Source organism: Lycium barbarum, chromosome 6, assembly GCF_019175385.1.
Source record: "Lycium barbarum isolate Lr01 chromosome 6, ASM1917538v2, whole genome shotgun sequence".
Lineage (NCBI taxonomy): Eukaryota > Viridiplantae > Streptophyta > Magnoliopsida > Solanales > Solanaceae > Lycium > Lycium barbarum.
The window spans coordinates 132,000,584-132,017,404 of NC_083342.1; the positions used below are offsets into that span (position 1 = coordinate 132,000,584).

The window sequence follows — 16,821 nt, forward strand, 5'->3', positions numbered from 1 at the left end:
GAAGTGGCACGACCTATCGCTAAGTCTGTTTATGTTTCAGATTATTAGCAGCAGCATTATACAGGAAGTTTAAGTACATTACTGAAGGCAGTTGGAGATAATTTAAGGTAAAAGTGAAAACTTTTGTTGTACATAAAGATAACATAAGAAGTAGTTTAAATGGCTAGACCTATCAGATTTCAAAACTTTTTACTCCCTTGTCCTATATTAAATGACACTTCTACTATCTTTCACTATGATTCTTTCAAATAGATCATAAATACTTTTAAATTCAAAAGATTATAATTTGTAACCATTTGCAGCTAGAAGATGGGATATTTATTTGCTTCCAGAAATCTCTTCGAAAGCAAGACAATGAATAATATGCTTTGTATGGTCAATAATGAAGCAGAAGCAACTATATATACCATAGAAAATGTTAGTCTGTAGTAAGACAAATTAAAATATATATATATATATATATATATATATATATATATATATATATATAAAATCTGTAATATATCACACATAGTTCAGATATATCTTTATATATTAGCTCTCGCAACTCTTTTTTCATTGAATGCGCGGGTATATATACTAGTACAACCATAAAAGATTAATGCAATAACTAACTAATTAATACAACCAAAAAAATTATTCCATATGAAACCAACAATCTTTTTTCACAATATATCTTCTGTTTAGTCGAGACGAGGAGGGAGTGTGCCATTGATGAAGGATGAGAACATGGTCAATGCACGGCCAGGCTGATAGCTTGGGACGAAATGCCCCGCTCCTCTAACCGTCACGAATGTCAAGTTCTGGTATTCTACTGCATAACCGCCAACCTGGAGATATATGAAGTAATTAATTCATATTCATACATGATATTCTGAAAATTAAAGGATATTGTAGAGTCCAAGATTGAAATAAATAATGACAACTTCGTTAATTACCTCGCCTTGGAAGAACCAGGGGTACCATGGCGTTTTGACTGGTGTTTTGATTTTGTCAATAGCATATCTACTTGTCGTTACAGACAAAATATGATCTACGTCTCCGCTGGGAAAAAAAGGAAGAAAAAGAGGGACCTGATCAGAAAATGATATTGTTTCGGAATTGCTAAATTTTCAGTATTATTATTATAGTGACTGCTTCCAGCTTGCTTGATTTACTTACCTATAAATCCAAACCCTAATGCCACTTTGCATGACCTCTTGAATGATTGGCAGAACAGTATCTGGGGAGTCTTGCCAACTTACGCCACTGCACAAATGAGAATTGAAGCAAGTGATCAAAATATACCAAAAATGAGATCAACAATTTCAGTTTGAAGAATTAAAATGTTTTTAAAAGAATCACAGTATGTATTACCCGCAAGAATACCAGGAATGGGGTATATCTCTGACATTAAGTGCCTTTTGTACTTTAGCAGTGTTTAGGTAATTAAATACGTAATCAGCTGAACATGGATCAAATCCATCTATCTGTTATACACAAGAAAAAGTTGCATTAAAAAGTTAATGAAGGAATGTAAATTAAATATACAGAGAAAAGTGCTTGTTGGAGCTTAGAATGTTGTCGCGCCTAGTCCTCTCACCCTGATTCTCACCTTAATTTGGGACACTTAAATTTTAAATTATTTAAATTAGTATAGACACCGGGAACGAATGAGCATTATTCAATTAGCCAGTGGAACTTACAGGATGGGCGATATAGGCAGAGGAGTTGCACAGTTGGGAATATGTGTTATAATCGTATATATTGGCTTGAGATGAATCTGCTTGGGCTATGTACTCATAACAAGCTTTTGAGTTAGACGCTTCTGCTGAGAAGTTGCAATTAGAGACAATTCCTCCATGGACTTCATCTGATATTAGTGCATGTGTCCAATAAAAGTCATATGTACCCCTACTCATTGCTTCATCGTCGAGGAGGGCATTTCCAGTCTGAAAATCATGTCATATGCAAATAAGATAATATTAGTGACTTAATATGTAATTATCATTTGAATAATTAGCTAAATTAGCTTACAGCTATTCCTTGCAAGTTAATGACAAGGTTGGGTTCTGATTTCTTGTGGGATAAGATCAGCTGAGCAAGTTGAGGCACATAGTGACCAGCATAACTCTCTCCAATAATGTAGAAATCACGGTGTTTATATTCTGGGAATTTTTCCATCCAATTGACGAGAAAGGTGAAGCTATCCTTTTTAGTCTTGTCGTCTCCAGTAGTATAGTCTGATGATGTATTAGAATAAGAGAATCCAACACCAGCAGGCGATTCTAAAAAGAGGACATTTGCCGCTACATAATTAAATTATAGTTGGTCATAAAAATGTCATTGTTATTTGTGGGTTTCTGATTCTTCTGTTGTAGTCATGATAGATTTTGCTGAAGACAGAGGTAATTAATTAAGTACCATTGTTCCAGGCAAAAGGGTTGAGCCACAAGGTTTTTCCGTCTTTATTGACGCGGAAGGGTCCAAGTTCCACCATCCCTCCATTCCCGAACGAAGAGCAACCAGGTCCTATCAAATTCAGAAAAAAGTACCCTTAGAATTGTGCTTTAACATACCATGACATTTCGATTTATGGCTATACGATCTATCATTAGGGGTACAATGGCATGTACCTGTCCTTTTTCAAACATACTCAAAAGAAAATGCATATGGTTCTAAGATTAAGTTCTAAAGACAATTCTAGTAAAGATAATGTGATGCGTGTATATTTACCTCCATTTAGCCACAAAACAAGAGGCTTTGTAGTAGGTTCATGAGACGATTCCGCCAAGTAATAGAACAAGGCTCTACCAGCATTGGCATCAACAGTAACATATCCTGAATATTGATCAAAATTCACCCAACTTGGTTGCCCTGGCAATGCCGAGATCTTGTCATCTTCCTTTGATCCTACTTGTGGCACTACGAATTCTGACACTGATCCCTGTTTCGCAGCAGGCGCTAGGCCGTGGTTAAGAACACTTGTTTTTGCCCGTCGATACTTGAGAAATTCACGTAGAACATCTACTTCCCCTGCGTAACATTGTTGGGCAACTAGGTAGCACAAAATTAGAAAAACACTTAAAAGAGAGGAAACTTTCATTTTCTTGCTTCCCATGCAAAGAAACAAGAAATGGTTTGTGATAATTCAAGGATAACTCTTTTTATTATATAGAGTATGCAAAACATTGAGAATGTCGATCAGCTCTTTTTTCTTGTACTCAAATTGGACTAACATCTTTGTCCTTAGTGCTCTTTGGTTAAAACGTCATACGCATTTTACAGCTATGACTTGTTTCTTAATAAGTTGTTTCAATCAGACAATCACTCGGGAAAAGAGATTAATTGAAGTACCCGTACTATATATATACTAGTAAATTTGCCCGCACTTCGTGCAGTCATCTAAATTAAATTAATCATTTAATTTTATTTTTTTGTAAATGAAAAGAAGTTCCAAAAAATTACTACTGATTTCCTTACTTCCATGAGAATTACATCATACTTCCCTTTCAATCTTTATCTTCATGTTTGTCTTTGTAAACGATTTTAATAAGTTAAGAGTTTTATAAAATTTGTGAAAGTAATGTTTCTTTAAGCGTTATCATTATAATTGCCTAGGCTTCACATTTTGTCTTGGTAATTGTTTATTTACTTCACTTATTTATTTTCAGGGTCTTTGCTCATCTCACTTATATTATGCCATTTTGCTGGTATGTTACATCTGCCTTTCATTTGCTATGCTTCTTATTTAGCTGCGTGTTTCATGATAGTTTCAGATAGATATCTTAAGTATCTTGTTTTCATTTTTGTTACTTTTTTTGGTTATATGGAGTATAGATTGTTAGCATCCCACTTGCTTCTTTTGCAAATAATTTCTATGTTGAATTCGAGCTTAAGAATATGAAGGGTTGACGAATTTGTTCTGGTCTTTATTCATAGTGTATAACATTTTCAAGAGTCAACTTAAGTTGTGATATAACCCAGACAGTACCTGATGCTTAGTGTGCTTACTATGTTGACTAAGACTTGTTCTTCTAGTTCTTCATCTTGTTTGGGGGAAAAAGAAAACAAAAAGAAGAAAAAACTCAAGATTAATGGGTAGACTATTTAGCATTTTTAGCAACAGTAGGATGTAGGGTCGCATATTCAAGTAGCGCAGTCCCTGTGATCCTTTTTTGGCAACTTACATTCTTTTTGTTTTGCCAAGACAGCATTTCAACTTCATATCTCATAGAATCCATATTGCATATGGACTCTTGTTTACATCTTTCGTATTGTATGTTTTTATTTTTGTCTATTGCTGCCATGAAATCGTGTGGAAGATTTTCTTTTCCTTATTCATTTCCTTCTACTCCATATCGTGTGATTTATGCTTGTGCTGCAAAACTTGAACCTATTCGCTAGAGGAATATTCACAAACTCATCTTCTTTGTGTTACTTTTCTTTTTCAGAGTACAAAGTGATGAGTGGTCCAGGGGTAGGAGGAAGGGAAAGGGGAGCTTTGGCTGGAAATTTAACTGTTTATGATAAAGCAACGAAACTAGGCATTTGGAACTACATCTATCAAAGTGTATTGTTTTAAACTAACGAGAAAGACACATAGTCAAATACTCCATAATTTATACTATGTCTCATTGTTTGCAGAAGAACATAATTGGGTTGTAGTTCTACAAAATTAATGTTCCTTATGAAATCAGCTTTCCTTTTCTTTTTCCCCTTCAATGATCTTTTCTTCTGTTTAGTGTAGATGAGGAGGGAGTGTGCCATTGATGAAGGATGAGAACATGGTCAATCCACGGCCAGGTTGATAGCTTGGAACGAAATGTCCTGATCCTCTTACCGTCACGTATGTCAAGTTCTGGTATTCCACTGCATAATCACCAACCTTGAAAGAAAAGGATTATATGAAATAATTAGTCCATATACATACATGATATTCTGGAAAGAGAGATTGTACATAGTATTGAAGAATAATGACAACTTTGTTACCTCGCCTTGGAAGAACCAAGGGTACCATGATGTTTTGACTGGTGTTTTTATTTTGTCTATCGCATAGCTACTTGTCGTTACAGATAACATATGATCTATGTCTCCGCTGGAATTGTTAGAAAAAAAGGCTTGAGAAAATGCTATTGTTTCGAAATCACTAAAATTTCTGAATTGTTTTTTATGACTGCTTCCTTACTTGATTTACTTACCTATAAATCCAAACCCTAATGCCATTTTGCATGAGCTCTTGAAAGATTGGTAGAACTGTATGGGGGGAATCCTGCCAAGAGCTGAATATGAAACCACTGCACAAGTGAGAAATGAAGAAAGTGAAATTAACCCCAAAAAAGTAATCAGCCTTAAGAATGAAAATGTTTTAGGAAACTCAATATAACTTGCAAGAATCCCAGGAATGGGGTATATCTTTGACATTAAGGGCCTTTTGTACTTCAGCACTGTTTAGGTAATTGTCTACGTAATCAGCTGAGCATGAATCAAATCCATCTATCTGTTATAGAAAAAAGAAAACGATGCCATCACAATTTAATAGAAGGCATGTAAAATCTACAGAGAGGTGTGTTTGTTGGGGCGTAGAATGCTGTTGCGCATGGTCTTCATTTTTCTCACCATGATCCTCACCTTATTTTAGGCACATAAAATTTTTAAATTATTTAAGTTGGTTTAAATTGGGTGCAAATAATTCTCTTTCTTCAATACTGAATGAGCAGTTAGCCAGTGGAACTTACAGGAAGGGAAGTATAGGCAGAGGAGTTGCACAGTTGGGCATATGTGTTATAAGCATATATATTCCCTTGAGATGAATCTTCTTGCTTTATGTACTCATTACAAGCTTCTGAGGTTGTCTTTGCCGAGAGGTTGCAATTCAAGACAATTCCTTGATGGACTTCATCTGATATTAGTGCATGTGTCCAATAAAAGTCGTATGTACCCCTACTCATTGTTTCATCGTCGATGATGCCATTTCCAGTCTGAAAACCATGCCGTATGCAAGTAATTAATATGTAGGCATGATATAACTTAGTGACTTTATCAGGAGAAAAAGAATTTGATGATCATTTGAAGCTTAGCTTACTGCTATTCCTTGCAAGTTAATGACAAGGTTTGGTTCTCTTTTCTTGTAGGATAAGATCCGCTGAGCAAGTTGAGGCACATAATGGCCGGCATAACTCTCTCCAGTAATGTAGAAATCTCGGTGTTTATATTCTGGGAATCTTTCCATCCAATTGATGAGAAAGGTAAAACTGTCTTGTCTGGTCTTTTCATCTCCAGTAGTATAATCTGATGATGTATTAGAATAAGAGAATCCAACACCAGCAGGTGATTCTACAAAGATGATGTTTGCCACTTCATTAAATTCACAAAATTATTGTTACGGGTTTCTGATTACTCTCAATTGTGATGACAGATTTTGCAGAAGAGAGAGGTATATAAGTACCATTGTTTCAGGCAAAAGGGTTGAGCCACAAGGTTTTTCCATCTTTATTGACGCGGAATGGTCCAAGTTCCATCATCGCTCCAGCCCCCAATGAAGAGCAACCAGGTCCTGTATATGCAGTACGTACAAAACAACAAAGAAACATGATAAGTGCGCCAACATAGTTTCACCAGAATGAATAACACAATAAAGGGACGAAAGTGATTAAATTAAACTCTTCGTAGTTTTGCATGAAATTAGTGTTAGAAAAAACATTCTTCCTCTTGGCAAATGGGGTAACTTGGTGATTATTGATCTGCTGACCAAGTCAGCTCACTTCCTGCCGATCAGTATGACTTACTCTACCGGCAAGCTACCCTGATATGGTGTGTGTGTTGTATTTACCTCCATTTAGCCACAAAATAAGAGGCTTGGTAGAAGGATCTCGAGTTGATTCAGTGAAGTAATAGAACAAGGCTCTACCAGAATCAGCATCAACAGTAACATATCCTGAATATTGTTGAAAATTCACCCCACCGGGTTGCCCTGGCAATGCTGAGATCTTGTCATCTTCCTTTGATCCTACCTGTGGCACGAATGCTGATCTCTGTTTCTCAGCAGCCGCTAGGCCATTGTTAATACTTGTGTGCAAGGGATTTGCACGTCAAGCTTTGAGAAAATCCCTTATAACATCTGCTTCTCCTGCGTAACATTTTTGGTTACTCAGGCAGCACAAAATTAGAGAAAGACTTAACGGTAAAACTGAGGTAACTTTCATTTTCTCTCTTTCCTTGCAGGAAATAAGAAAGGTTAGGTGACAACTCGTAAATCTTAATTATTTATAGAATAGAATATGCAAAACGTTGAAAATGTCGTCACATTTTTTTATTTTTATTGTATTCAAAATGGGATTGATGCCGGTGTATTGACATCTTTGTTCTTTGCGCTCATCTATTAAAGAAAAGGTTAGTAGTACACATAGCAGTAGCTATGACTTGTTTATCACTGGGGGCAGGAGATTATATAGTACTTAGTATACATTAAGGGCCTGTTTGGAAAGCCACCCAGGAAATTGGAATTGGATGTAATTTGGTGTAATTATACAGTTTGGCCTGTTTGTTTGACCAGGTAATTACACAGTTAGGTGGAATTGAGTGTAATTGACAGGGTGTGATTACACTCTCCAATTCTCAAGGGGGAGCTGAGAATTGGGTGTAATTACACCCTGTAATTACAGTGTTACTTTTTAGTTCATTTCTTTTTTATTTTATTTTAATTTCTTTGCTTTTCTAATTTATTTTTTATTTCTATTAATTAATTTATTTTTTATTTTTACTTTTAAATTATTTTTATTTTTTAAAATATATTTTTGTTTTTATATTATTTATATTTCATTTCCTTTCTTCTCATTTTCAACCTTTACTTCTTGTGGTTCCATGTAATTGCTCATATTTTTTTTTTATTAGTTTATTCATTTAGCATAACGGTATTATTATTCTAATTTTTGAAACTACATCTCTTAATATTAGAAAGAATGAGTCATTAACAAACCTGACATATAATGAGTGGCGTTATTCAAGTATAATTTCGTTGTGAATGTGGTTATAGACTTATATTGTCCCTTTTTTTTTAATTATAGGAGTATTTACTTATGTTACGTTGGAACGTACTTATGTAATGTTGAAATTTGACATAAGAATATTATGTTAACAAAAATTTCTTTTGGATTTTGAATTTAGGTTATATTTTTTACTTTAATTTATTTGTTTTAATACTATTGACTTGTTATTTCACATTGCTTGTTGTTTATTTTTCACTTATAATTGATAGAATTTTTGTTAAACATTTGAATACTATTATGGCATTATATTTATAAATATTCTTTTTTTTTCTCAAACATCAAATCCCATGATGTTCTCACAAAAAAAGTATTTATAATCAATTAAAATAAAAATATTATTAATTTGAAATTATATATCAACTATTTTTTACAATATTAGTTACAAATACATGATTATTAATTAACATATTTTCAAGAAATAATGTGTTATTAAATAGTTAATTTAATATCATTATAAAGGCACATATTTTTTAAATATTAATTTTAAATTTTATAGTGAAGTTTTATTTTAAAATTAAACTAACTGTGTAATTACACTTGTGCAACCAAACAGCACGCTTGTAATTACACTGTAATTACATTATGACAAACAAACAGGTCATTGTAATTACAATACTGTGTAATTACTAGGCTGTGTAATTACTAGGGTAGTAATTACACCAATTCCAATTACCAGGTGGCTTTCCAAACAGACCCTAAGGAAATTGTTGCCTTAAATTTATGCATTTGTCTTCTAAAAGGCAACTTCCAAAGTAAGAATTTTCTATCTTTAATTCACTCAGCAGTCGGCGACGTGATAAAAAGTAATCACCTATAATATATAAGTAATACTCCTTCCGTACTAACTTATGGAATTTATTTTCTCTACTTCTATTACCGTAGTTATTTTCCTCGTTTTTTAGAAATTTGATTTTTCTAGAAAAAATATCTTCCAAAGCATTTTGAGCAATCAAACATGAGAAAATTTTAAAATATTTTTTAATTAAGTCTATAAATGTAAAGAGAACTGAGACACCCTAGCTTATCTCTCCCAAATTTGACCCATATGTTGAGAGATTGGCATACGCTGATTGTAGTGCCAAACAAGAAGCTAATTAATAAAGGTGCCTCCCGTTAATATACATGTTGAGCCAAATGTATTTAGCATTCGTCTACAGATCCAAACACTAAAGCCAATATAGTTGAGTTGAGCCTTCCTTAATTGTAATTAATCGCTCTCTTTAATATATATGTTGGGCCAAATGTATTTTAGCATTCATCTACATATACAAACACTAAAGCGACTGGCCATGAGCAATTTAATATAGTTGGTAATACTGTTCCTGAATCCTGGTGTGCTCTTCCAGTTTAATTGATACAAGTGGCTGTTGCCTGTTGGGACATGATACCAAATTACCATACCATATGAATTCGTGCCAGAATTTAGTCTATTGCGTATGAATTCAATATGTATATTGAATTCTTGCTGGATTGCGCCAGATATGTGGAAATGAATTAAGAGGTCTGGTAATTGGGAAATGACAAGCTTTGATTTGAGGAGTAAATGGGCGGCTTTGGTCAAAGTTGGTGCTGAGTCCATATCGGTGGATAAGGAAAAATTGGTCTATAGGCAATTCTTACATAATGAGCTAACTTATGGGATTGAGTTTGCTCCGAGATTCATTTCTTCATCTTTTTGAACATATCAAAAGAAGCCAAATCAATGATCAGATCATAACTTAATCCGTTCAATAACGGGGTGATAACCAACCTCCCCTCTTTTTTACTTTACTTTTTGGAGAAAAAAAAGTTCATGTATTTTCTTAAATTCTTCTAAGTTCATATAATTTGTCAATCTCTAAATTCGATTTTGTATGTTTGCTTGCATTTGATTCGTCGGGTTACATTACTACCCAATAGTTTGATGAGGCATTTCAAGTTTAAGCCATTGAGTTAAGTCAACAAGTAAGTCACAACTATAACCGATTTAACTAGGGTGAATTATTTAAAAAATGGGCTAATTAGAGCGACTCTAAAGTTTAATTAACCTACAGTTTTGAAGCAAAAGCATTCACACCATTTTTTTTGGGCGGAGTGCCCTTCAAATGCATTGGTCTTTAATTTTTGCCCCTCTAATTGGTGGTCTTTAATTTTTTTTTCATTCGCCTAATATCACGAGATTTGGGATTCGAACTCCGGCTTAATAAAAAAAAAATTGTAGCAAAGTTAGGCCTATTCAGACCAAAATTAGGCATTGAGGCAAAATTTTGAATGCAAGGCAGAATTTCAAACTCTAACACTACCTTGCTGTAGAGTTTTGCATTCAAAACTCTGCCTTAAGGAGATTTTTGGAATGCCTGAAGGCAAACTCTACCTTACTGTACTTGATCAGGTAGAGTTTGACTTTGCCTGAAGGCAAAATTTTGTAGGCAAATCTCTGTCTTGCGAATCTAAACTCTACCTTACGAATTTTTTTAAATTTTTTACTGAGCGAGAATTCGAACCCGAAACAAAGGGGTTCTAGCGAAGGCAAAAAAAATAAAGATCACTAATGTGAGAGACAAAAATTAAAGACCACCCCGAAGAAGGACAATCGTGCAAATTGCCCGCCTTCAGGATTTTCTTACTCATCTTCGTCTCCTTATCCATAATGAAAAAATAAATATAAAAACTCCATAACGAAAACAAGAAGTTGATTAATAAAATATGTCCCAATTATACGGATGAGTGTAGATGCACTTCCAATGTGGTCAAGATGCTAAAATCCTAAAAATGATTGGCCAAGAACTTATTCAACAAAGCAAAAGCTCGACGTGGTTGAAATTGCGGAACTTGGTGCCCTGCTCCCCTAACTGTTGAGAAAGCTAATCCATCATACACCACCATATAGCCACCAACCTGCAGAAATTATGTAAACTACCTTTAGATAAATTAAATTACAAAAAAGGAATTAGTCAGATTTATTTTTCACCCCGAAAATATAAAGTTGTAAAAGAATTAAAATGCGAAGAACCTACTTCGTTTGTATCATCGTACCAAGGATGCCAAGGTTTGATCACTTTAAGGTTCATAGCACTAATGCTATAGCGAGTTGAAGTCACTGAAACTACTGCATCCACATCTCCACTGTTTCCAGACAAAATAAATTAATTAATCCACTTGTTCTATATATGTTGGAACAGATAACAATTTAAGCTATGCCCATAATTAATTTACCTGAAAAGAAGTATCCGGAGACCAGATGCAATAAGTCTCCTGTATATTGGAAACATACTTGATGGACTATCCTTCCAATTCAGATTCCTGCAAACATACCAAATGAAAAAGAAAAATCATTTATCATGTCCTATAACGAATATTTTAACTAAGGTGGCAAAATTAGCCCATAAAAATATGATTCGCCCAATCCACTCAAATTTGAACGGGTTATTGACCCTCTCATTTTGACCTATCTGATTCAGCTCATCTGAAGGTTGGGTTGATATGTAGCTCAAATTGATCCATGAGAAATCTTATCAAAATGATACTAAAAAGATAACATTTTTTTGTTTGATGTGTTACATATAGCCATACTAAAGAAAAAAAATCTTATTAGGTACTTAAATAAATTATTTAAAATAACATAGAAATTAAAAGTTAAGAATTAAATGGATTGGACTATGGCCCATTTTCTAGCCCATTTCAGCCCGATCAACATTTGATCCACTCATTCATTTAACTCAGACACACTCAAATTCAGTCCAGCCAGCCCATTTGACACCCTGGTTTTAACTTATATACACCTTGTAAGTAATTTGTATACTATTAGTGTAATTTGACATAGACAAAACCAGAATTAAGTTTTATGGGTTAGACCATTAATGGTTTTAACATTAAACCCATTGCATTTTAAAAATTAAGGGTTAAAATAATTATTGTAATTTAAAGGAAAACTATAAGTGATCATATGTCCATTAAACCTAGAATTGGTAACCTGAAAGTAAGGCACAAGTACCTACTACAACGCGTTAAATTACACTAATATATATTGTACCACTTGTATACATAGTGTATACAAGTTAAATCAAATACATAATATTTACTTGGGTAATTGATTATTACCTGCAAGCTTCCCAAGGATTAGGAAGGTTAGTGAGGTTGGCATGCAAGGCTTTCTGAACATGAGGAAGATTGAGATAATCACTAACATAATATTCTACGCAAGGATCATATCCATTTTTCTTCAATCCTACTCTTGATGATGATGCCATGGAACAGACGGGGGCATAGATGTTGTAAGCGTCTATGTTTCCTAACTCAGTTTGGGCTGTGATTTGAAATTCTTCGCATGTTTTGATCTCTGTTTCGCTTTTGCTTTTGCTTTCGCAGTGTTGTTGGATACCTAGATGAGTCTCGTCTGAGATTAGTGCATGGCTCCATAAATAATCCAATTGCCCTTTACCGTCTGTTTCTTCATTCATTATACCATTTCCTATCTGCAATGTGTTTTTTCAAATTAATTGATTGGTTTTGAAAGAAATAATAACGCATGGTTTTACTGCTTGTTCTCCTTATTTTACAATATAATGAACAAACAATTGACCATTTTGTGTCGACGTGCCGTGAAATTGGACATCCCTCTCGAGGCACAAGTCAGCGGTGAAGCTACATGATCATTAGGGGTTAAATTGAACTTCTTTCATCAGAAAACTCTATACAGTGGGTATATATAGGCAAAATTATTTGTTTATACATACACTCACATACATTACATACATACATGATGCATAGACATATATATACAAACGCGCGCGCATACATAATACATTAGGCTCAAAATTTATTTGGTTGTCGGGTTATAATCCTAAATTCGAACTCTAATAAATTTTTTGTAAAGAGAATTCTTGTTAAAAAAAAAAATCAATTTTGCCACTGGCATGCATGTGTTAGCATTGTATAGTTTGAGGTGGTGTTTCATAGTTCTTGGCTATAGTATCTTGTGAACCCATCGAGCGTAGTCACTACGCATACAAGTTAGATACTATATGATAACAGAGAATTATTAAATAAAATAATAGGTGAAGAATTAAATGAAATATATTACCATGACTCCTTTGAATTCGATCTTGAAGTTTGTGGTGGGTAGCTTGTTCCTCTTGACAATGATGTCTGCTAACTCTGGAACGTAGAATCCTGTGATCCAGCAGTCACACCAATATTAGCTGTCTAGTAATTGACGATGACTTTTAGCTGATGTGAAATTGGAAAATGCTAATATAGCCAAAATTTTCAATCAAAATGGCTATTTCGGCTTTGAGCAGAGACTGAAGAGGACATAATTTGTAATCAATTATCATGAATAGTCAGACAAATATATGCACTAGCTCTCTCTGATAAAGTGGTCCTTAATTCTAACAAATTTAACATATTATTTGACAGAACCCTATCATGGGCTCTCACTACTAGAAGGATAATCCAACAATATCTATTTTCTTTTTATTTCCTAATACTATTATAGATACGTACCTGCATAGCTTTCTCCCATGATGTAGAAATCCCTGCCTTTGTAATGTGGAAACCTCTTGAACCAATTCACTAGAAACCTATATGCATCTTCAGCTGTCACCCAATAAAATATAATTTAAAGAAAAGAGAATAAATAACTGAAATCATATACTGCATAATAATTTAATATGGTCCAATAGTTTTTAAGTCATGATTTCGTAAAACTATTAAAAGCTATTTAAGAGTGAAAAATTCATGATTTACCCTGTCAAATTAATTACTATATAACAAAATCAGATTCAAACTGACAAGTACTATTTGTGTAAATTAATTAATTAAGTAGGGGGAGATTAATTAGCGTTGGGTGTGTACCAGTCCTCTTGTCGCCTGAGAGTGCATAATCGGAGGTAGTGTTGGAATAGGAGAAGCCAACCCCTGCTGGTGACTCCAGGAACATTACATTTGCAACTGTGTCATCATTACATATTGTAAACAATGGTCACAATAATATCTTAAATATCGATGTATATACCTTATATTTCTGTTCACTATACATAAATTATGTAACTTAAATTTTGTAAGCAACACACCTTTACATTATAGCTAGTGCCAAGGCGTGGCGACATCTTATATTACTGGAGTAGTAATTTATAAGTAGGTTAAGAACAGTTTAGTAATTAATGCAATAAAAGTAGTACCTTTGTTCCAAGCAAATCTTCTGGAATAAAGGGTTTTACCATCAGGATTTACACCAAAAGGCCCAAGTTCTAGCAGGCCCCCATATCCTAATGATGAACATCCTGGACCTGCATGCACCAATCATGTTATTCTTCGTCATCCAATTATACCCACAGAAAATTACAACTCTAATCTTCATAAATCATAGACAGACCAAGAAATTTGAAACTTCCGTTTTTTCTCTTTTACTTTAAAAAAGAACAAAGAGAAATAAAAGAATTGAACAAAATGAATAAAGCGACCAATAATTATTCTCAACTTTGCGTCCCCACTTATTAATTCCATCTGTCTTCTATGAACCACTTCTTACAAATGAGTGGAAATGTTCCTCGGACCATTAATGCCTTTTGGTAAATTAAATTGTCATTCATATATTCTCCTCCGTCAACGATAAATGATTTTCTAACTTTACAAATTTAGTTGAAAATGTGTATTTTTTTAAAAGAATTAATTGAATGTTAATTTCTTTCTTCAATTTACCCTTCTCCAATAAATAATCTGATCAAATTTCTAAAGAGAAAATGGCTAAGCCCCCAACATATTACCATTTTATCAACTATATACCTATTCTATACGGAGGTCTTATTACCCTCCTTGACATTTTATTTTAAAATATTGTAACCCTTAGACGCTGACCATAGTACCCTCATGGAGAATACGTGTATAGTTGGGGGGGGGGGGGGGGGGGGGAGAGATGGAAATTCACTACTTCTTAATTAATATAGAAGAGAGATAAAGAATAATTTAGTTAAACAATTCTTTGAATGAATGTTATTTTTCTTAATGAGTGCACTAACTTCTAAATAAAGACTTAGTGAGTATTAATATTAAGAAAAGATCATCTATGAACTTGACAAAATATTATTAATATTTGAATTTATCTTCTATAAACTTATAATGTAGAAGAACAATTACATTATCGAGTCACATAAAAGATAACTACATAATCGTTCATAAAAAATGGATTAGTCAACTGAAAAATAAGGCAGATCCCTTGGTAAATCAGATTAAAATATATTGATAGTATAAAAAAAATTATAACTCTATCTATAAGTTAAATCCTACCTACTAGTACTCAACTTTGATGCCACAGATATATGTGCACGCCTCAGAAATGGAAACACTAAAAGAAAGTAGGAATAAAACAGAGAAGAACTAGGAGTACTGAATTAAATTAGGTGCATGATGAAAATAATATGAGAAAGAATACAAGTAAATAAAACAGAGATATGGGAGATACAATCAAGACATCACCTCCATTTAGCCAAAGAATAAGTGGTTTTGAAGAAGCATTTCCAGAAGCAGATTCAGCAAAGTAATAGAAAAGGCTTCTCCCATGCTTTTCATCAACATTAACATAACCTGCGTACTGCTTAAACTTCACACTTGATGTTGGTTGCCCTGGAAGACCCCCTTTAATCAAATCATCCTCCATATTTCCAACATGTTGTTGTTCTTCAACAGAATCAAATACCAAGTTTTCTGTCGACCATGTCTCATCCTCAGAATTAGTTGTCCGAGAACGCATTTTGGAACGACGCCACGACATTAACGTACGTGCCTGATTATCCATTTGGAAGCCATGGACAATTATGCCATGAAAAATTAACGGTACAAGAAAAAAGAAGTTCAACTTTGTGAGGAGCAAGTATTTTTGTTGCTTCTCCATTATTAGTGTTTACTCTATTTAGTGACACTACGATTAAATATATAGAGAGAGCTATTCGGACAATAATATATGATTTGAGGTTAAGTTTGTCTTTTCGGCAGAAACCACTTTGTCAAGAAGGATAATCATACCTTATCTTTAATTCAATTAATCAAGATTCCCTTCATTGCGACCCAACACTTATGTAACCCAAAAGCAAAAAAAAAAAAACAAACTAGGCTTCACGCACAGATTATGTGCGTGAAAGGGGGTATTTTTTTTTCTTTTTTTAAGCTATTAAAAATCACGTTTTTTCTATACTTCGAGCAAAGATTAGTCATGTTTCAAAACCCCGAAATATCAATATTTTATATAGAACTTAATATATTTTTTTGCGTACAATAACGTCGGCTCATTACATCAAGTATACCTAAACGTTTGGATCGTCGTTTTAGGGGTTGTAAAGTGCCCGAAAGTAAGTTTTGCTTGCTTGGAAACTTATTATCTTTGTTCTTCGGAAATCAAACTCAAAATTAATCTTTTTTCCGTACTTTGACCGAAGATTAGTCACGTTTCAAAATATCGGAATATAAATATTTTATATAGAACTTAATATTTTTTTAGCGTAAAATAATGTTGGCTCATTACATCAAGTATACATATATGTTTGGATCGTCGCTTTAGGAGTTGTAAAGTACCTCGAAGTAAGTTTGAAAACTTGTTATCTTTAAGTTTGTTTTTCATAGTTTGACCGAAGATTAGTCACGTTTCAAAACGTTGGAATATAAATATTTTATATAGAACTTAATATTTTTTAGCGTACAATAATATCGGCTCATTACATCAAGTATACATATGCCTCTTCACTCACGTAAATAAAAAATAAGGACCGGAGCATAGGTAGAAAACTAGTTGTAAATTGTTGAAACTTTAAATGGTCATAAC

The 16,821-nt window shown here is 33.7% G+C and overlaps 1 protein-coding gene and 2 pseudogenes across 2 annotated transcripts; all 3 read right to left on the reverse strand.

Annotated features, from left to right (window-relative positions):
• Nucleotides 1-643: 643 nt before the first annotated feature.
• Nucleotides 644-3,531, reverse strand: LOC132599068 (serine carboxypeptidase 1-like; annotated as a pseudogene).
• Nucleotides 3,532-4,468: 937 nt separating this feature from the next.
• On the reverse strand, nt 4,469-9,606 carry LOC132644690 (serine carboxypeptidase 1-like; annotated as a pseudogene).
• Nucleotides 9,607-10,682: 1,076 nt separating this feature from the next.
• Nucleotides 10,683-15,923, reverse strand: LOC132599067 (serine carboxypeptidase-like 26). 2 transcript variants are annotated; one of them, XM_060312296.1, is made up of 9 exons: nt 15,483-15,923; nt 14,189-14,296; nt 13,863-13,958; nt 13,512-13,604; nt 13,090-13,178; nt 12,108-12,481; nt 11,223-11,309; nt 11,043-11,132; nt 10,683-10,904 (listed from the first exon to the last, which is right to left on the reverse strand). In XM_060312296.1, exons 1-9 carry the CDS (start codon nt 15,895-15,897, stop codon nt 10,871-10,873), a joined length of 1,386 nt encoding a protein of 461 aa, XP_060168279.1. In that variant the 5' UTR covers nt 15,898-15,923; the 3' UTR covers nt 10,683-10,870. The 2 variants fall into 2 exon arrangements, with proteins under 2 accessions (XP_060168279.1, XP_060168278.1); XM_060312295.1 differs by having other exon boundaries at nt 11,024-11,132; nt 15,483-15,922.
• Nucleotides 15,924-16,821: the final 898 nt, after the last annotated feature.